This window comes from Plectropomus leopardus, chromosome 21 (genome assembly GCF_026936395.1).
Source record: "Plectropomus leopardus strain MGB_pleo_1.0 chromosome 21, ASM2693639v1, whole genome shotgun sequence".
NCBI lineage: Eukaryota > Metazoa > Chordata > Actinopteri > Perciformes > Serranidae > Plectropomus > Plectropomus leopardus.
The window spans coordinates 1,105,015-1,126,830 of NC_142196.1; the positions used below are offsets into that span (position 1 = coordinate 1,105,015).

Sequence of the window (21,816 nt, forward strand, 5' to 3'; positions counted from 1 at the left end):
TTCTGCAAAAAAAATGAAAATCACTCATTTAAAAAAAAAGAAGATTTTTCCTTGTTTGCATGACTTGTGCTGGGCCGACTTGTTGCTGGTTGTCTGGTGGCAGGTCACATTTTGTGAAATAATCAACCATGACACATGTGTACTATTTATTACTCCCCTTTTTCATATATACATTTATAATATATATTTAGTTTAGTCTCTTTATCTTTGATGTACTTTGCCTGTCAGCCATCCCAGTTACTTACAACACACACACACACACACACAAACACACACACACTGCACAATTGCCTTTCAACACCCTCAACATACAATGCAATGTACCAATTTGTTTTTACCCGTTCGATTGATTAGTCTTGTCTTCTCCTGCTGTGTCCAATTTTGCACTGTCCTTTTTGTCTCACACATATTGTCATCCCTATCATGTCTCTCACCTGTCATGTGTTGCATCACGCAATAAAAGAAAAAAAAAAAATCAGCCTGGCAAGGTTGTGACTAAAAGGTGGTATAATAGAGATCACAGATGAAGCTGCATCAGATGTGAATACTAATCAGAGTGGAAAATGACAGCGGGATGGACTTGTCTCTTTAAAGCCTTCTGTCTCCTACAAAGCCACGTTTCACAAAAAAATCCATATATGACAGATGTTGTTGTTTTAAAGGGATATTACACATTGCAAAATTGCACACCAGTATGCACTGTGTCTCTCTCAGTGTGTAAACTTTTCGTATTCGCTGAAAAAAGTCAGATTTTTTAAATCTCATAAAAAATAAATAAATAAATAAATAAAATAAAAAGAAAATAATATAAAGGATTTCTTGACGTTTGCAATGATCCATATCTTTATATTGTGATGAACATTGACTGGGCATTACAATGTAGGTGACTGTGTTGTTGCCTGTTCACAATACTGTCAACGTCAGTAGATCACTTACAGAGTTTTCTGGTTTAAGGTGTGATGTGTTCCATATACTGTATGGTTGTTCATCTGATGTCTAGTGGGTCTGGGATGTGTCCATGCTTTCATACAGCCTGTGACTGACACATACAGTCCAAAGTGTTTTCATGTGTGGCGCAAGCTGTGTTTATGTATGATCTGCTGAGATTAACTTGTGATACCATCTACCATTGATTCAAGTTGTATCAATGGTTTTTCTTTCTTATCACAACAATATGCTTCACTGTGCATTAATGCGCATTTATAGGAACTGGACATGACTGCAACTCTCATTTTTGAGCAATTTGGATGGTTTATGACCAGATCACTCGTAATCTTGAACAACAGACATTTTCAGGGGCATTAGATTATGTTTCCATGGTATGGCAGTATGACAACATTTTGTGATACCTCAATTCGCTCATATTTTGGATGCATTCAGGTTTTATGATTGTGAAGCATTTACTTTTGTGAATGTAACAAGACAACTGGGAATCGTGCTCTAATCAAATCAATATATGTACGTGGGTCTAACTGCATGCTTTATCAAGGTAGAGCGTTTTAATGTGGTATCTATTTCATCATTTGTCTTTAGGACATGGTTGCTAAGAAGGAAGACCATATTCGTATAAATTATTTTTTCAAGTTTAGCTATTTTCAACATTGCATCCACCTGTAATGTTGTTGGTTAGACAATCTTGACAGAACCCCTGTTATACAGAGTACACAGTCAGGCTGAATACAAATTTTGGTCACAGCACCAATTTTCTTTATAACGTCAGACCAAAACTTTTTTTGGACAGTAATACATTGCCATAACATATGTAGATATGACCCTTTGCTAGACTTCTAACAGATCTTATCCCAACCCTCCAGATCTTATTGGGAGTCGAGTTTGTTTAAGTGAGACATTTTGGAAACAGACTGAGCTCTTCTCCAGATCTTATTCCATTCCTCGCTTTTTATATTGCATATGAAGTCTGAGGCCCAAACCCTTTTCAGAGCTGGAAAGTTTGATGATATTTTAAATTTAACTTCTTTATAGATGTTTTTTGTTTTTAACTGAAAAATATCTCTAGCAAGTAAACATTTATCCCAGTAGGAGGCTTTGGGTGGTTCTTTTGCCTGGTTTCTAAAAGCAGTAACTATACCTCTAACCTGAGGATAATTCTAACAAGGTATTTGTTAAGGGAAAATTTCTGAATTGATATCTACATAAGATTTTAACCCCTTATTGCTGTAAAGATCACCTACTTTATCAATATTATCCCCATATAATTGATGTCTTCTAATGGGTTTATCCCCTATTGTTATAGATGGATTATCGAAGATTGGTATCCATGGGGACTGTGCCACCAATTCTTTTGTATAACTATGTAGCTTCTTCTAAGTGTAATACACAAAATTTAAGCATGGGTGGGAAAAGTCTTTATGGCTGTGTTAAATAAAAAGACAATGTGTTATCTGATTGGGTGTGATATATTGCTCTTCAATACTGACCCAGAATAATTTGGGAAAGAGCAGAAATAATTACCTGTGTAATCTGATTTTTCCACTTGATTCTCTATCCGACAAGTGACCGATGCCACAGCTACAGCTGTGCCAGGCCCCACATTGTTGTACAACAACTGCAGCCAAATCGTTTTGCTATGAAAACTAATGTGCAGCTATTCCTATTTGGCAAAACAACAAACGTTAGGTGGTTTTTGCACTGAAGGTGTTAGTGCCAAATGGAATGCAAGCTGCAAATGGAAAAGATAAAATTTAAAATGCCAAATGAGAAAGTGCAAATGCAATAAATAAAGTTATTTTTATAAATATACTATATATATATATATATATATATATATATATATATATATATATATATATATATATATATATATATATATATACTATATATATATATATATATATTAGGGCTGTCAAACGATTAAAAATTTTAATCAGATTAATCACAGTTTAAAAATTAATTAATCATGATTAATCACCATTCAAACTATATCCAAAATACGCCATGTTTTTTGTATATTGTTGTGGGAATGTAAAAATAAATGACAAAAAGCAGATATATATACATTTAACATACGTATGTTTATTTATTTATAACTAATCCAGTATGGTAGGATGGTGTTATTGTTATTAACACATAAGTAAAACCACAGGAGGAACAGAACAGAGCTTGAACTGTTTGCAACAGTTTGAAAGGGTTTGAAACAATACTCAACTGAACAGTCACTTAATGTAGTTTTTAATCATCTGAATCTAGCCTACACTAGGCACTATGGTTCATCCATAAACATTTTTCAGTTCACAGAACACACTTTAGATTCATCAATCAGCTTAACAGAAACTATATGCTCTCAGGCAAAGACAAATAAGAGTTCCATTACTTTTTGATGCAGAGCATCAATGTAAATAAGATTAAGACAAATGTTCTTTCTGTAACAGACAATAAAGTTTTCTTTTTTATCAGACCAAAAGAACATGGCTAACACAACATGGCCTACACATACATGTGGTCCTCTTATCTATTTATCCTTCAGCCAGTTGCTGAGGCAAATCAACTTGTCCACATTTTCTGAGAGCAAGGCTGACCTCTTCTTGTTCACAGTGTGACCTGCAACAGAGAACAGCCTCTCACATGGGACTGAGCATGCAGGAGTGGCCAGATATTTGCGAGCCAGCGGGGCCAGCTTGCCATGGGCTCCTGCATGAGATGCCCACCACTGCAAGGGACAGTCCTTCATGCTAGTGGTGGGCTCTGCCCTGTACCTTTGTATGGCTCTGTCAGGCTGTACCACTTCCTCTGATTCAGAATCTGAGTCCATCTGCAGGAGAAGTCTCATTTTCTTCTTGGGTGGCCCATCTTCAGAAGTGTGTGGAGGTCTTCTGGGTGATTCTTCACGCAGCATGCCAGCAAGTGTGGTCCACACTGCTTCTCTCTCTGTCTTAGGCACACTCTTTAAGTCTTTAAAACGTGGATCCAGGGCTGTTGCAATCTTGAGCCATGCATTGTTGGTGTGTTCCTGGCAAGAGGCTAGGTCTTCGTGAACTTTTCTTTAAATCTCACCACATATGCAGGGTCCTCATCAGAGACTTCCATACACAACGCAAGTGGCAGAGGGCAGGTAGTACCACAGAGCAGGAGACGTAGGCCTCCCCACCCAGAATCCCTGTTAAATATCTGCAGTGGAATAAACACACACACACACACACACACACACACACACACCCACAGACACACACAGAGGGACACACAGAGAGAGAGAGAGAGAGAGAGAGAGAGAGAGAGAGAGAGAAAAGGAAAGACAAGTAAATTACTTGAACACAAGTTGTTACATTTAATAACAGATTAACCTTTAATATTCATTTGATAAATTTAATTTCAGCCTACAATGAATGGCCACACTATGATGACGGGCTTACCGGCAGGGCTCTAGAAGGGTCTCCAGTCTCTGGAGTTTGTCCCATTCTGGTGGCGTCAGCATAACAAGTTTATGCTTTTGTTTATCCAGGGTGGCTGTTATTGCTGCTTGATTGTGGATCAAGCGCTTGACCATTTCCAATGTGGAATTCCACAGCGTTGGAACGTCCTGTATAAGTGGCTCCTGCTTCGGTCCGAGTGACAGTTGCTCTGCATTCAGCTATGTTTGCTGGGCTTTGCTTGAAATGGCCCACAATTTTGCGACACTTGGCCAACGCACTGACAAATCCGCTGTCAGCGAGACTCACAGTGATGCTTCTCTGTAAGATGTGAGCGATACAGGGCATGTGATCGAATGGTAGAATACGAGTTGCAGCGATCATATTGCGTGCACTGTCAGTCCTTACTGTTGTAACCTTTTCTTCAATTCCCCACTTGCGTACTACAGTTTGGAACTGTTCTGCACATGCCTCCGCAAAGTGACGTTCTTCTGTTTTCATTATAGTTAGTGCAAAGGACGTCAATTCCCATGCTTCAGTGATTCGATGTGCAGTTACTCCCAGGTAATTGTCATTACTCACTGACGTCCAGTGGTCTCCTGTCAGGGCGACATATTCTGCTTGAGCTAAAACCTCTTCTTTTTTCTTTTTTTCGGTTTCATACAGTTCGTGGATTCTAGTCATTATCGTGCCTTTTGTTGGTGGCTTGTGGGACGTGTCAAGGGACGAAACTTTCAAAACATCAGCGAAGCCCTTGTCTTCAACGATGCTAACCGAGGAGGACTTGCTTAATGGCCTGCGTTCATTCAGGGTGGTCTGACGCAAGCCAGGTGTTGCACTGGAAGCCCCAACAAATGCATGTGTAGCAGCATAGAGGTGTTTATCCACTGTCATTTGCCGCTGCTGGTAATGAGCGCTGCTGGTGGCCGTGATGAGGTGGGCTGATATAAAAGCGGCCTTCCTCCCACCAGTTCTTCCTTTTGCGCCTCCCTCCGTCATCACCGGCGCGTCACTTCCGTGCCAGAGGTCGCTTGGCCGACAGGTATGGCTGCACGCTGCTTCTCCTCGCAGGTTGTTTGTGTCTGTTTGTGTGCTTATGGCATTGGTGTTGTGTTGTAGGGCGATTGCCTGTGCGCTGCTGCGTGCCTCGTGTAGGTGCTGCTGCATTTGTTGGCCGTGGCAAGTGTCTTCTCTCTCTCTGCGGTATGGTTGATGCTATTAATTGGCTAATGCTAGTGTGGTCACAGGTAAACGCTGGTCGCTGCCCGGAGTCCTCTCTCTCCCTCCCTCCTCTCGTGTGTGTCTGTGTGTGTGCCGGCTGTGACCGAAAAGGTATGTGTGTCTCGTAGTGCGCAGCGCATCATGTTCAGTCATTTAGCCATGCTAGTATTTTTTCTTGGCTAGGTGTCAATGTAACCAGCTGATCGGGGCCGCTGCTGTTTTTGTCCCCGCTGCTGCTCGTCTCCAACGCTTCTGCTTTGCCCTGCTGCTGCTTGGCTTCCAGGGCACGGCGTGAAGGCTTAATTGCTTGTTCAAAGGTCCTGTGCGTGACGGCTGCTCGGCCACACGCCACAGGCGAAGCACAATTTTAAATATTGTATGTACAAGTGAGTGTGTAAACGAGCGGGTTACGTTCTGTTACTTTTGGATTAGTTGTATGGGTTAATTTGTATTTTTTTTCTTTTGATTAATCCTGATTTTGGCTACTGATGTAATTAATTTGTTAATTAGGTTAAATTGAAAGATTTTCTATATGTAATTCGGTCATTGTTGGGTTTGGGTTTTCTTTTCTTTTCTTTAGCTTTCCTTTTGTTTATTATTGGTTATATTTGTTTAAGTTCTGCTTGGGCAGTTATTGATTGATATATTTTGTTAAGTTTAAGCTTGCGACCTGCCCCTTTAATTATAATTTTTGTTAGATTCTGATTTATTATTTCTTTGTTTTTATTTGTTCTTTTGTTTCTGTGGTAACCCCACTAATTTGTTTAATTTCCCTTGTTTTCAGTTGCTGAAGGCCCGTGGTGGCGGTGCTGGTGTTGGTGGTGGTCTCCCCTGTCTGCTGTGTCCCTGGGAGTGGGTTTCTTCACTGAGAGTGTGTCTGTCACATGTGCCTGGTGATGTAAGTTGATTCCCTTTATTTTATTTATTTTTTTTTGGTGGATCCCTCCCCTGCACTAGCTCTCGTTCATCCACTAGGCCTCAGCCCCGATTAAGTTTTTCTCCCTCCCCCCTTACTGTGTGAATAGTTGACCAGTGCTTATAACAAGAATTATTTAATAAAATGTGTTTTAATTTTTGGAACCACATCTCCTGCTTTTTGAGTTAACGAACCTGTGTGCCTTAAGTTATAAAATTAATTCTCTGGGTGAAATTCCCAGGGTGGCGTTGTCGAGCCCCTTTTTTTTTGGTAATATTATTCTTATATTCACTCACCCCCTCCTCGCCACACATGCTTAGGGTTGAGATGATACTTTAAGCTTGAACAGCTTCGGTGAAACTGAAACTCCTTATTGCAGTGTGTGCAAATTACTATTTGTTTATAGTTCCATCTTTGTTCTTTTGAAACTCAAATTCCCCATTCAGAGGGCCAACCTGTTCTTGCTCCATTGTTGAGGGATGCGGTGAGTTGAGTGAGTGGAAGTATGGGATTCATGGAGCGGGTCATCTGCGCATGCGTTAAATGCGTCAAATATTTTAACGCAGTTAATTAAAAAAATTAATTGCTGCCAAATAATAATCTCAAGATACGCTGGTGACACTTATTTCTTTTATAAACATCTTCTCATTTTCACTCTGATATTTAGAAGATGCTCATTTTTTTCTGTAAGTCTTAATAATAAAATAAACACAACTTGTTTTGTTTAGACTATAGAGAAGGGTGTATTTGATCACAAAAACAATGTAGCATTTAAGATGTTAGCATCTATAAAACAGTGTTTAATGTCTGTCTTAGTTTGAGCAGTTCAAATTCCTAAGGATAGTTGCACAGAACTTTACTTGTTCATAAGGAACACAGTACAGTGTTGCAGTGTTGTGGTCAATAAGTCGACATCAGTGCAGCTCGCTTTCAGGTTTACTCACTTCCACTCCCTGATGGTTTGGGACACTTGGTGGGACACACAGTGTGAGAGTACAAACTGAGTGTGAGTGGGTAGAGAGAGTGTGTATGAGGTGGTTTGGGAACGGCCCTGAATGATCGATCAGTCACACTATTTACGCATGTATGTCTGTGCATATGGAAAAAAAAGAGTTACCCTCTTTATTTCTCTGAAAAGAGGACTTGCACCTCTGGTCTGCAGCAGAAACTGTCTGGTGCCAGCTGGCATTAAATGTCTAACGTCTGCTCTAGTCAAACTACTTGAATTAACATTATTACTTAATGCAGCATGAGATATTTCACACTGTATTTTGCATTTTAATTAGCAAAGTTCCTGTTTGTGTTTAAACTTTTAACATTTCAGAAGTATGTCATCTGAGAAGTGTGTCTTGTTTTGTTAAATGTTTAATGTAAAGGTTGGATATGTGATGGTTGGAGCCCTGTTACTGAGAAGAAACATGAGGCGAATGAAGCAGCACCAAACCTTAACTTATATTACAGCCCACTTAAAACTTATCTTTTTATTTATTAATTTTTTATCAGCTCACAAACAGTCAGACATTTTAATATAACACCAGGGAGAGCTCACCTGCAGCTCACCTGCCTCTGTGCCGCAGATCACCTGGACAAGCTGTGGCTTATTCCAGCCCACTCTCATTCCAAAGTCGTCACATACCGCTAATTTTGCAGTGATTTCAGCATACAGTGTTGTTCATAGTGTTTTTATATGGCCAGACAAAACCTGCAGCAGCATCATACACAGACGAGCAGTGGCAGTTGAGGACGCATGAGGACGGTACCAGTCACATCCGCATAATACACTGCTGGACAGCATCAGGTAGAAACACTGCTGGCAACAACATATTATAAAGAACACAAAGGTTCCTATAGAGCAAGCAGTAGGGGTGGTGGATTGATCCAACGAATTGCGGATTTCTTTGTGGGAGTCCAGTGTTCACTTCCTGCCTGAATGTGATGGGGTTGTTTTTCACTTTAGAATGTCCCTCTTTTGCCTAATCTTAACCATCTGTGCTAACATGTGCTTTTGTTGCTTAAACATAACCAGATGTAGCACCCTCTCACAATATGCTTATGTTGATATCACAATAGCAGCACCTCAGTACATCAGCAGCAGATACAGGATACTTGGAATGTAATATGTAGATGCAAAAGTCCACTACAAAGTGGCAATATGTGACGACTTGGGACATCTTCCTTATAGAACCTGATGTCAATCTTGTACGATACTCTTTGAATTGAATATAGAACATCTCTAAAAATTTCAAAATATAATACTAACCACCTCAAACCTCAATTAATTGATCAGCAGTCAGATGCTACCATACTGCCACTATAGCAGTTCGCAGGTTACCACATCATCAGTTCAGGTGTGTTTCAGTTCCACACTTTAACTGTTTATCAGCTGCCCACTTTTTGCAGAAAATGCCAACGCTGCATGTGTCATACCAGCAACACTGTGAGGAGTTGTAATGACAAGTGCATTGCTGACTGAGATGGGTAAAAACAAAGATAGGTACAGCAGTGCCTTGACATGTCTTGTCAACACTAAAAAGAACATATAGCCAAAAACACACACAATGATAATGAGCTGTAAAAACATCAGTACAGCTACATTAAAAAATACATAAATGCTCCCAGTTGGACAAAGGAAATGGAGGACAAGCAGTGGAAACAAAGGGGAAACCTTTAGACACAATAAAATGTACAGTACAACCGCTAAACTTTTTTTATTATTATTTAAACCTCTAAACTTAGAATAACCAAAAAAAAATTAGAACTAAGAAATGATGGATAAAAATGCATGCTGTAAAAAGAGTTTGAGATTTAAAAGAGGTGGTGGGTCCACATCAGTAGAAGATAATGGAGATGTGATAATGCAGCAAGTCACCTCTACAAGCTGAAATAAAGCAGAGGATCAGCTGAATACAAAGCTGCAATATAAACTAAGACTGATTGTCATGTGCTTGTGTCCTGTGGTGTGACATCACGCTGATGTTGCACCCTGTACTGTAAGATCACTTTCGGCGGCGCAGTGAGATGCGCTGCAGTTTCCTGGCTTTCCCCCTGGCATCAATGGGCCGCATCTCAGTCACCTTTGACCTGACCAGTCGGTGGGAGCCAGCAGAGTTGCTGGCTCTCTTGCAGTAAGGTTGAGGGCCTGCAGGGACAGCACATTTTAAGTTAGTATGGAGTCACATACGTACTTTGAGCTTTGCATTGTGTGTCTGTGTGTAAATTGTGATATATCAAGTCTCATTTGAACTGTGACAGCTTTTTATAACTTGTTTAGCCTTCTAAAAAAATACAAAATCTCTTATACCTCATGTACATGTCATGCATCTTGGGTGGATCATCTAGGTTCCATATAATCCGACTGTGATTCCATATATTCAAAATGGAATTCCATATATTCAAACTTTTTTTCTATATATTCGAGGGGTCTCTCCATATATTCCAACTGTCATTCTATGTAATAATATCCTGAACAACAGTACTGCTCATTATTCATATAGCCTAAATCTACTACATTTCTATTTACACTCGGTTTATTCATTTTGCATTACTGCAAACCTCTTTTGCCACAAAAAGTTGTATTAGTTTATAATTTTTGTTATATTTTACCCCTATATTTTAGCCTCTATATATTTTATGTCTTCGAGTTCCATTTTTTCACATATTTATTCACATATTTCATTAGTAATGGCTGCTTCTCTGTGATTGTTGTGCACATGACAATAAAAAAAACTTGAAAACTGAAACACCTTTCATTCAAAATTTGTCTACGGGAGAACCACAGAAGTATTATTACAAAATGCAATTGTAAATGTTAAATCTTAATTTGGTCAGTAACTAGTCACGACTGTTTATGTGCCAAATAGTGTGTGATAATTCCCACAGCAGGACTCGATATGAAAAACATGTTGTGATGCGCACCATTCTGCTGCTGCTGCTTCTCTGTGTGGCCAACAGGCTTCTTCTTGTCTGTGTCATTTGGGCCTGATCCCAATTCTGCAGCTCCATCTCCATTTCCATTTCTTTCTCCTTTCTCTGGAGGCTTTTTCTCCTCCTGCTGCCCTCTGTCCTCCCCCTCCTCCTGTTCCTCCACATCTGTTTTCGGATCCTGCTGTCCTGTTTTGGGTAAGTCAGCAGTTCTCTTGGACTCTTCCTCCCCCTCAGTGTCCTTTTCTTCCTGGCTGCCGTCTTCCGTCTCCCTCTTTTCCTCTATGTCTACCAGCGCATGCACGCACGCACGCACGCACGCACGCACACGCACACGCACACGCACACACAGACACGCACACAGAGCATTAATATTGTAGACGCTGACACATTCTGATGCTTTGTCCCTATGCTTGTCTTGATGCCTTTGTCTCTGTGAAAGCATTGCTGTGATGCATATGTTTTATTGATTATATTCAGGCTGATGACAAACCAGTGGGGCATCTGCATGCAGCCTTCTTGCTGTAGCTGCTGCATAGCTAACATGCATTTCTTCAACGGAAACTGCTGTTGACTGGTCAGCTTGGGCAGCTTGTGTTTTAGTGTCCATGCTGTCAATGCTAGTGGTGAGTGGTGAGTGAAGTTGTTTTATGAAGACAGAGAATTGATGCGGTGTCTAAGCCACTTTATAACTAGAGGTTAAAACTCTGTCCACTCCTATGTCTAACATTTTTGCTGTCTGGCTATCTGATCTAACTGCGCATTAAACAAGCACACAATAACTTTCAAATTGAGGCTGTTACAGAGTTTACTTCCAGTTTTTAAGGAATGTTCTACAGTATCATGTAAAAAGAACATGGTAAATGATTTAGAGACTTTCAGTGACTAGTCAAGTGACAGCAGCATCAGCCTCTCAGCACTTGTAGACCCAAATGACAACCAACACCAGGACTTCAACAAACGCACATGATGGCACTGACAGTTAGGATTAGGCAATAAGGGCATGCATGGTTAGGATCAGAGGAAGGAGGCACATGGCAGGGCCGGCTCTAGCCATTTCGGTGCCCTAGGTGAGATTGTGATTTGCAGGCAGGGTCAGGTCCAGGTCAAATGATGAGAAACAACAGGGATGCTGAGTTTATTATATCTGTCTTCATGTGTCCATTTGTTATTTTCAAGGTAGAACATGAAGACAGGGAACTAACTGGCACAGCAAAGTATTATCTTTCTTTTTTTGTGTGTGTGTGACCAGCACCCCCCTCCAGCATGTGGCGCTCTACATTATTGCCTATATGGCCTATGCCAAGGGCCATCCCTGGCACATAGTATGGTGTAAAAGAAAAAAAATCATAGTCAGACGGGAAGTGAACACCTTTTGGAAGATTTTATACTAAGATGACAAACACATTGTGCCTGTATTTGTCCATTTTAATATCACGCTATAATAATGTCTTCACTATCTATCATATAATATTTCCTTTACAAACTTGTGGTGCATATTTTGTAAGCCACCATAACACACCTTCAGTGCCTTAGAGGAGAACCAGTGCTACCAACATGTGATACACATTGCAGGGTGTCTGCTCAGACCTAACATGTGTGGAGCTAGTTCTAAGATTTGAATTTTAAATTGCTGATCCCAAGCAAATACTGGAAAGAGCCATGTCGAGATAAACTTATTTGAGTGACATAGGTACTGAGAGGTCAGCATGTCTACCTTTGGCTGCCTGGTCCTTCCACGTCTCCCTGTTGTGATGAATCTCTTGGTTCCATGTGACCTTGAAGATCTTGAAGTCCACTGTGGTCAGAGAGCAGCTGCCTTCCGAGCCTGTACTCTTCACACTGGAATGCTTCCCATCGCTACCGCAGATACTGTTGACACTGTGGTGACGTGCATGTGCCCACACAAACGCACACAAACAGACACTCAGTCATACATGTGCACATGTACGCCACCTGTTAAAATGGTGGAATAATAGAGGCTCAGCAGAGCTAGCATCTTATGTCAGTCTGAGTGACACATTTCATATTGCACTCAATGCTGTGATCAGCAATATTATAAGAGAATATGGGCATGCTGACATACAACAGCATGGTCATACAGAACTGCTGATAAATTGCACGCACTGGATGGAGAAAGGATTAATGTAGCTCACCAAATAAACATAAAGGGAAAAAAAATCCTTAATATCTGTTTTTACTTAAAAGCTGCACGATTAAACATCTTTACCTTAACATTGGGTGTCCTGACAAAGCCAATTGTTAAATCACATAAGTTGGTCACTCATTTTGAGAATTCTCTCCTGCAGTTCCCTCTGCTCTACATTTTTAAGCAGCACAAGATCTATTGTTTTATGGGGAGCTGGTGGAGACCAAATTGAGTTAAAATGAAAGTGAATACTGGACTTACAATCAGAAGATGGACATGACCAAATGAATGATAATATTGCTGTGTGTCAAAGACATTCACTGTAATTTTAAAGGTGCATAAGGCCATATTTAGAGGAACAGCCCTACTAAAAAGTCTTTCTTTTGCATTTAAAAAAAAATCTGCATTCATATGATAACATTATGACAACAACTAAAAAAGCTGGATGCATGTCAGGCCAGTAGTTGGTGATGTAACTCTGTAATGAGACATCATAAAAGAACACCATGCGCATGTATGTGGCTGCGACGTCACCGTTCTTACAGGAGATCCACACATTGCCAGTTTACACGGCGACAGAAGGGGTGGCGTTTTCACAGGATAACACTATGGGACTGGGTTTCAAAAAGTTAGCATTTTCAGGCCCCCTAAACATGTCATGTGAACAAAAGGCCAAACCACGACAAAAGTTTACTGTTTAATGTTTAGCTAAGCTAAGGTCAAGAGATCACTGTAATATCTTTGCTTAAATATGCCACAAGTGCATTAATGTGTTATTAATATCATTTAAAAAAAACTTGGCATTTGTATGGCCTGAAAGGCTACCAATTCAATAATGTTTTTAACACAAACACTAAGACATTTATCTAAACTAATTGGTGAGCAAAGCATCTTTTGATGCATGATGGAGAGCCTGGATTACACTGTCTGTTTTTGTTAAATGACAAGACTGAAAAGATCCATTTGTTTTATTTCAAGTGTTTTGAATTTGCACTAAATTGCGCCCTCTAAAGTGAGGAATAAACCGAACCATGACTTCTTAGTACTGATACACCCCAAGTAGTATAACACAAAAGATTTAGTTGGTTTGACTCTGTGTTTACCAATAACATAGTTCTATCATTTACCTGACCAAAATGACACTGTGATGCAGCATCATCATAGAGAGATCTAACATATCAGATGAGTCAAGGCTTGTCTCTTTTTGACAGGATGATGTCAGTGTTACCTTACATACTATCGGGAGTGTCATGTTGAATTCAAGGGTCTTTTGTATGTCACCTAGAGCGTCTGAGACTGGCCAGTCCAGAGCGAGATGCCTCCTTAATAAGTGGGGTCACAATCTTCTCGATCATTTCTGACAACACGGTGAATGTCGGCTCCACGATGAAGTCAATGAATCCTGCAGGAAACAGTAGCCATGCCCGATTAACATTCAGAAATCTCACACAAACACACAATATGTCATTTCTGCCTCTAGAGGTGTCTCCATCTTAAGAATTACAAAAGTCAGACATTAAAGATGTTGTGAAGAAGAGTAGGATCATGGGACTTGTTGTCTTTAAAGTTAATGACACCATTATTGATGAAAATCTGTCTGATATGACTTGAATGGCAAGAATGAGCACTATGAAAATGGATTAAAGGGGAACTCTGCCATTTTTTAAACATTTGTACATGTTAATGCTATGGTCTAACACAGTCAAAAAATATAAGTACACAAACAAATCCATCACAAATTTCAAAACACACAAATGTTTTTTTCCTGAGACCAATAGTTTTGCAGAAAACTTTGACTCTTACTCAAGAAAATTTACGATTGAATATATGTACTAGTATGTACTCTTTGACATTATATAATTCACAGTATCATCTACTGTTTCACATGTTTCCTGAAGTTAGAGCAACTAGAGGGGAAGGGGACCAAATGAACCACAGTGAAATTACAGATTTCTCTGCGTTTCAACAATATTAAAAACATTTTGGATGGTTCAAGTAGACAGCTGTTGTGCTTTTTGGTCTGTTGTGAGGCCGGTTGGATGTAATGTCAAATTCATGGAAACAACAATGGAGACATTTTACGCTAGTGAAATGAACCTTCAGTTCTGTGGCAAAAAGCTCTGGTGGACATTCTTGCGGTCAGCATTCCAATTTCACACTTCCTCTAAACCTGTGTTGTGTGATCAAGCTGCATATTTTAGAATGTCCTTTTATTGGGATCAGACAAAGGTTCCCCTTTGTGGTAATGATGCTGTTTCATCTTCATATGCCACACCTGTCTGGTGGATAGATTATACTGCACTTATCCCAACTGTTCTTGTCTCTCAAATTTTCTCTGTCCAAAATTTGAGAGACAAATATATTGAGTGCAGTGAGTGAGTTTGTTCAGTGTAAATTTGTTATTTTTGTGAGGTTTTATTTGTGTACCTTACCAATCTGGGACTGGGCCACCATGGTGGATTTGCGGTCACAGAGAGGAGAGAACGGTAGACCCAACTCTGCTTCTTTATCACCCTGAAAACAAATTCAGCATGACATGGCACAGTCAGCATGAGGTCATTTGGACAGGTTCACCCACACATAATTTCATTTCATAAGCTTTCTGTTTTATATCAATATTATTTATAGCAGTAATAAATGTATCATTGGTTAGAATAGAACAAGACATGGCTATATATGGATTGCTCCAGATAAAACCCAGTTGAAACTGCAAATTACCACTTTTGCATATGACATGACTGTATATAGAACTGTGTGAGTTGAATGGTCAGAAGCTTACGTCTTTTGAAAATTACAGAATAGGTCATTTGCCAGTGGCTCCAAAAACTTTAGTTACATAGGCAAAAACACCTGATTTCTTCCTTTGCTTCTGTCATAATTACTATGGCCAATTAAGGCCACCGCTAAACAAACTTAAATTTGGGTCATTATAAACTGCTTGAGTAGATGACCTATTCTTTGTTTTTTGCGGGGAGGATGGTCTGGTCAGCAAGTTACAATATAGCTCAAGTTAAAGCCAGCTGGTGAGCCAGTGTTGTGATAAGAGTAAGCCTTAAGTAACACAAACACAGTTAGCTTTATGGTTGCTTTAAAGTGCTTGTATAATGCTTTTCTTGTTGTTTGAACACGCAAAGTGTTTTCACACTATAAGTCACATTCACACACTGGTGGCTGAGGCTACCATACAAGGTGCTACCTGCTACTCAGCTTTCATCCATTCACATGCACTCTGGTGTTCCTTGTCCAAGGACACTTTGACTGGAGAAGCTGGGGACCACCAACATTTCATTTAGAGGGCAACCCGCTCCAGATCTGAGCCACAGCCCCATATTTCACTATGTAAAGCCAATAAGACTGTAAAACCAATAAACGCTTCCGTTGGTGGATGATGTAATGTGGTTTGACCCGTGGGAAACAATGGCAACTGTCTGGATCTCGTGTTACAGTTAAATGGTAAGCTAAAACATGTTTTTAGCCATATCTTGAGGTGAGAAATATGCAACACTGTCACAGAATCTTCGCGCCCATTTCCTTTTTGCAAACTCACGCTATTACTGCTAAACAGGGCGTTAAAATATTTTTTTGAGAAAGGCAGTGCGGTAACATTATCTTGATTCATATTTAATCAGGAATGCCCAGTTTTAGTGTTTGATAGGTTTTCGGAAGAGAAAGGTGCTGTTAAGTCTTTTCTTCCAGTTCTATACTTTTGCAAAAGGACTATAGTTGGAGTAACAGCCTGACAGCAGTAAAACTGCTCAAATGAAGTTCTACTGGCACTCTGGCTGTTGCTGCGGGAGGAGGAGGGATATACCGGCACTGGTAAGATGGATGGAAGTTTACCACAGTTTATCTGCACACACTGTTTTGATACAAAGTTGATTGAAAATTGGTGAAAAATCCGTTTAACAGGCCACGGGCCACTAAAGAAGGAAGAAAGGGAGATGTTTTTTTTGGTTACTACCTGTCTGAAGAACTCCTCCAGCAGAGATGTAGTCCAACGATGATGGAGGTCCCAACGTTTGGCGGGGTGGCTGATATCAGCTGTGTGCAGCAGCAGGGATAAGGCCTTTGCTTTGTCAATCCTGAAAAAACGGTATAGTCAGTCTATGCTGAAATGCAAACTTTTATTTGGGACTCATCACTGGGACCCTCTACAGTGAGTCTGTAGGACCCACAGGTGATCCACTGGGTGGGTCTCAGGGAAACTAAGTGGATGTTCTCAGCTGATACCATCTTGCAGCGTATCATGTAGACACGAAAGATGGCTTTTGGAGTTTGGATCTTACTCTGCAACTAATGACTTCGGAATAAAAACTAGCTGGAATTTTCACTCATATTGTGGAAAAAGTCAGTGTAAGTTGACTCAGGCTGTATTCAGCTAAAATAATACCAAGACATAGATATTCAATTGGGACACCACAGTAGAGTCTAACTGTTGTGATATCTGAAATAATTATGAAGGTGTTAAAGCTAACTTTGCCTCATGAAGGACCTGAGGCTGGCTTATAAAGTGGCTGAATGCCCACAGAACTGACAGTGACTCAGAGGTGACTCACGCCTCAGGCTGCTGCAGAAAGCTTTTCATGGCTTTGATCTGCTGGAAGTGGCACGACATGTCTGTGGCCAGCACCATCTCCACCACCAGGGCCCGCAGCTCTCTGAAACAGTTAGTGACAGGGAAATATCTCAACAACCATTGGATGGATGGCCATGAACACTGATGTTTCCCTCACAGTGAATGAAATGAAGCGCAGCTAAATTTGGTCCAGAAAATCATCATCTTTCCTACACAATTTACATTTCAACAATTTTAACAGCAACAGCCTGCAAGTCAGCAAAAATCCACCCAAATTTATTTGGCAAATAAACAGGGATGTCTGGGTGGTGGTAGCACAAATGAACATTTACTACAGTTCACTTACAATTATTGCCTAACATTGTGATGATGCAAAGCTGAAAACATGGACTGTATAAAGTAATGGACATAGCCATTGTTATGTCAGTCTATTGGTTTGTGGACTGCCGTTTTGAAACCTTGATAATAAAAAAAAACAACAAAAACGACGACGACCAAAATGCTGAAATTTGGTCTTTACCATGTTTTTGTTTTTTTTGTTTTTTTTTTGGAGCCAGAAGTGACAACCACACAGACCAGAGGGGAGAAATGAAACCAAAAGTGCCAGACGAAAAGTGGAAGAAGAGTCGGTATCATGGTAAGGCTGGCCTTATTAAGAGCAGGAGCTGTTCTCTACCAAGCCTTCTTCTGTCTGGTGTCTTATCGCAGGATAGTGAAGTGGATGAGATGTGATTTTGGCTCACTCAGCAACAGGAGATCTGGGAATGCAAATCTTCACAGAGACGTGGTCATCTCCTGACATCCCGCATCAGGCTGTTGCACTGGATGGACTGACCTTGCTGGGGCCATTTGGACAAATGGAGCTTTGTAGGATCAGCCCTGTCAACTCCAGCAGTTTGAGGTTACTTATGTCTAACTTTAAGAATTAATAAAATGTAAAGGTGAGTTATACAGAGACCAAAACCATTTTTTTTGTACCAGGCTGTCAACACGCTTATTTCTGTAGGGTAAAGGCTGTAGAGGCATTTTAATTTGGGGGTCTATTGGGATTGACTCACTCCTGGACCTAGCCTCAAGTGGACATTAGAGGAACTGCAGCTCATGGCACTTCCATGTCAGTTTCATTTTTCAGAGGCTGCTGCTTGGTTGAAACTTGGAAGCCTATCAGTATGTCCAGAAGAACTGGTAAATGTTTATATGTGCTGATTCACACAACAAAATTACTCTGTAAATCCTGCGCTTCATGTGGAGTGTCCCCAAATTTTCTTACAATATTTTGAGAGCAAGTATTATCAGATTTAGATAAATAAAATTAATGACACATCAAAATCAGCTGTCTTCTCTCACCTCCATTCGTCTTTGGAAAGATTCGACAGAATGTTCATGTCATCATCACTGTGTAGAAGGCGATAGGCAGCACTGATGTGGTAGTTCTCGAGAACAGCTCGGTCATTGTACAACATGGCTGTGTCTGACCTAAAAAATGCCAACACAATCATAATAATAATAATATTAATAATAATAACAGTAATAAGAATTACAAAAGATGTTATCGTATTACTCATTTTTGTAAATGTGCTTGATTGATCAATTGAATGATTGATTGAATAATTGATTGATTAATGTGCAGAATGAGCAGCACTTAAGTATTTACCATCTACATGTCTCCTCACCCATAGAAGCTTATTGACTGCAATGATACAAATGATGCCTTAGGCAAGTTAACCTGGTCTGAATATGGAAGTTATTGGTGGTCCCTGTATGTTCATAGTCATGGATGGCAGCTGCAAAAATTATGGCAAAGATCTCCAACTCTGTTAGCCAGTGCTGTGAAAGAGAGCGAGAGAGAGCGAGAGAGAGAGAGAAAGCGAGAGAGAGAGAGCAAAAATTAGAAACTCAAAAAAAAAAAAAAAAGGTCACTGAAACATGCTGCTTCAGTCATTCCATAGACCTGATCACTGTGACATTGGTCGAGCTAACAACAGCAATCATTTCTGGGTAGACAACTGGCAATTGTTTTGCTGATATGTAAAATCCACAAACTTGCACACCAGTTTGAGAGTTAACCAGAGTTAACCACAATTATCCAACCCATGCCACTTGTTTTAGGGGGTTTGTTGCTTTGCGAGCATCTTTGATAAACCACATCTATCAGCATCTATCAACAATGCACTGCTATGAACGGGGCCGCAGCAAAATTGTGTTTTAGCCATCTAAAAATATCAGTATTATTGTAATTGTACACTATGTTTGAATATTTGCTTCACTTTACCTTACACAGTAACTGATAGAGGTTAGCTGTCACTGTTCTGCTGAGTAAAATAAATGTTTTGGTCAACAGAGTCTGGCAGCTTTGAGATCACAGTTTCCTTTCCCTGTTTGAAAAGGCTGTCTGACAGCAAAGTAAAGCAGTGAAAATATTCTTGATATAGCGCATACTTAAACTGATATTTTTTTTTTTGGTGGCCGTTTTGAAGCCAGCTAATTTGGGTTTAGACCATAAGCGACACAGCAACAACATGCCCAGCTACACTGGGCGAGTGTCATAATTGTGCTTGTGTGTACCTGCTACTTACCACAAAGCACCTTCACTGAATGTTAGCTAAAGTTTGTATTTAATTATAAAAATATCTACGTTTATGATCAGTGTCTGAGCCCCATTTTAACATCAAATTTCACCATATCATCCCTGTGTGCACCGAGAGACACAGACAGCTAGCCTACTGCCAGCTAATTCCCAAGATATAATAGAGTAGAAGTAGTAGAGTAGTAAAGTATGTGTGTGTGTTTGGATATTTGAAGCTTCAATGCAATCACCAGAAATAAAAGCTAATATTACGTTATAAACAAACCACGGTTTTGGTATGGACGCATGACATAACGTCACCACCACAACGAGGCTGTAAAGCTGTATTTGGCGTGATGATATTCTGTAGTCTCATTAAACCACTTGTTAGCAGCTGTCTTTTTTCAATTAAAAGCCTCAAAGTTCACAGTAGTGTATTTACTGATGTATTTCATATTGCTTAACAAAACGTGAAAGTCTCTGAAGCTAGTGTTAACCACAGACCTTATTTCAGGATTAACCAAAAACCCATTGACTCTGATACACAGGAACCACAGGTGGTGAAGTGCAAACTGATTTCAAGGGGCACTCCATTTCCTTGACTTTGAGTTGTGAGGTATGAAAAGTTCTGTGTGCTGAGTGACTTATAGGATTCACTGAGAAAATCTGCCTTCACTTGTGAAAAAAATGTCCCAGTTTGCATGAAGCATTATCCCAATACATGACTAACCACCATGCCAGTGTTGAGGAGCAGGTAATGGATGGTCTGAGTGACATCAGCAGCATGTATCAGGTTGTGGTAGGGATTCTTGTGTTTGCTGTAGCCCACCTCCAACGACTCCAAAAATGAAATGAGAGCAGAAATAGGGACCTGCAGAGGAGGACACACAATGGTGAAGCATGAACAGAAAGACTCCTGCATTAATGTCAACCAACTACCAGCTTGAAGAATAACCCCAGATTATTCCAAATTTTGTGGGACAAGACTATGAATTCATTTGCAAACTGCAAACCCAGAATGTTGACAGCAGAAGGATACCTAGAGCATACTATGTTGATGTGGAAGTCCACTGCGAGGCAGCAACATGTGACGATTTGGGTTAAGAACATGTTGGTCATGCTAGTAGCAGCTAATGTAGCCTGAACCCAATAGCACATACAACTTTTTTGACAGATGCAGTAATACTTCCGAAGACCTGTGAACAGAATCTGCTGTGTAAAAATCAGTGGAAAATCCCTTTAATGTTTGTATTATCTTATATTAATTGCAGATTGTAACAGAGCAGAGAGATGGAATGCTCAATTGGAAACCAAGGTGAGAGTACAGTGCACACGTCTGTAAGCTGATTGGTGCGCATACCTTGAAACGATTTATCAAGTCATATCTGGTGAGCAGCTCGTAGATGACAAATTTCAGAGCATGGTCTCCACTCGCATCATTCAGTGCAAACACATCAAAGGACCATGTGTCCACGTGCTACAACAGATCCAGACAAACAAGTTTGATCAGCACATGAATATCAATACACCTGTTCATATTTGCATTGCTACATTTTTTTGTTATTTAAAAGATAAGAAAACATAGAAAACACCCATTACATGTTGCCTCACTCTCACACCCCTGCTCCAACACTCTTAGAAATAAAGGTTGTATAAGGGTTCATCCTAAAGGGCTGAGGTTCTATCCAGAACTGTTTGCTTCTGAGGAACCCTTTATTTAAAAAAAAAAAAATTTAAAAAAAGAATTCTTTGTATGACCCCCTGTTTAGACCTGGAGTGGGGTTATTGAGTAATCTGATCTCAACTGGACAGTTCTACATATAGGTTTTGATGCATTTCCTATCTGATCCCATAAACCACACAAAATAACAATGATAATAAATAAATAAATTAAAAATTAAAAGCATGAACCAGCTTTTATGAAACTGCATGCTCTTCTTCCTTTGTGATGATCTCTCACTCAACTGCTCCTTTGTTGCCTCTCTCTTTCCAACATGTACAACATGACACACCCACTGATGTCATAGTTTGTGCTTCGGTTTAAGGAAAACTTACCATTTTTTAGTTTCACATGAAAACCAATTTTCCAGTTCCCAGTATATT

General features: G+C 40.0%; 1 protein-coding gene and 1 long non-coding RNA gene across 4 annotated transcripts in view; one reads left to right on the forward strand and one right to left on the reverse strand.

The window, feature by feature from the left end:
• The first annotated feature begins 5,353 nt into the window (after window positions 1-5,353).
• LOC148185973 (uncharacterized) lies at window positions 5,354-18,480 on the forward strand. The gene is made up of 4 exons (XR_015775379.1): window positions 5,354-5,406; window positions 5,612-5,696; window positions 6,370-6,483; window positions 17,705-18,480. It is a non-coding gene; the product is annotated as an uncharacterized LOC148185973 (long non-coding RNA).
• pde1ca (phosphodiesterase 1C, calmodulin-dependent a) overlaps window positions 7,962-21,816 on the reverse strand; it is a 30,775-nt gene continuing 16,920 nt past the window's right edge. For all 3 annotated transcript variants that reach the window (XM_042510765.2, XM_088072074.1, XM_088072073.1), the window contains 11 exons: window positions 21,074-21,190; window positions 20,444-20,584; window positions 18,874-18,974; window positions 18,495-18,623; window positions 17,128-17,229; window positions 16,533-16,653; window positions 15,004-15,085; window positions 13,853-13,973; window positions 12,140-12,303; window positions 10,417-10,710; window positions 7,962-9,640 (listed from right to left, as the gene is read on the reverse strand). In XM_042510765.2, the coding sequence (XP_042366699.2) occupies window positions 9,498-9,640; window positions 10,417-10,710; window positions 12,140-12,303; window positions 13,853-13,973; window positions 15,004-15,085; window positions 16,533-16,653; window positions 17,128-17,229; window positions 18,495-18,623; window positions 18,874-18,974; window positions 20,444-20,584; window positions 21,074-21,190 (1,515 nt within the window). In that variant the 3' untranslated portion in view covers window positions 7,962-9,497. The remainder of the gene's footprint in view (window positions 9,641-10,416; window positions 10,711-12,139; window positions 12,304-13,852; window positions 13,974-15,003; window positions 15,086-16,532; window positions 16,654-17,127; window positions 17,230-18,494; window positions 18,624-18,873; window positions 18,975-20,443; window positions 20,585-21,073; window positions 21,191-21,816) is intronic.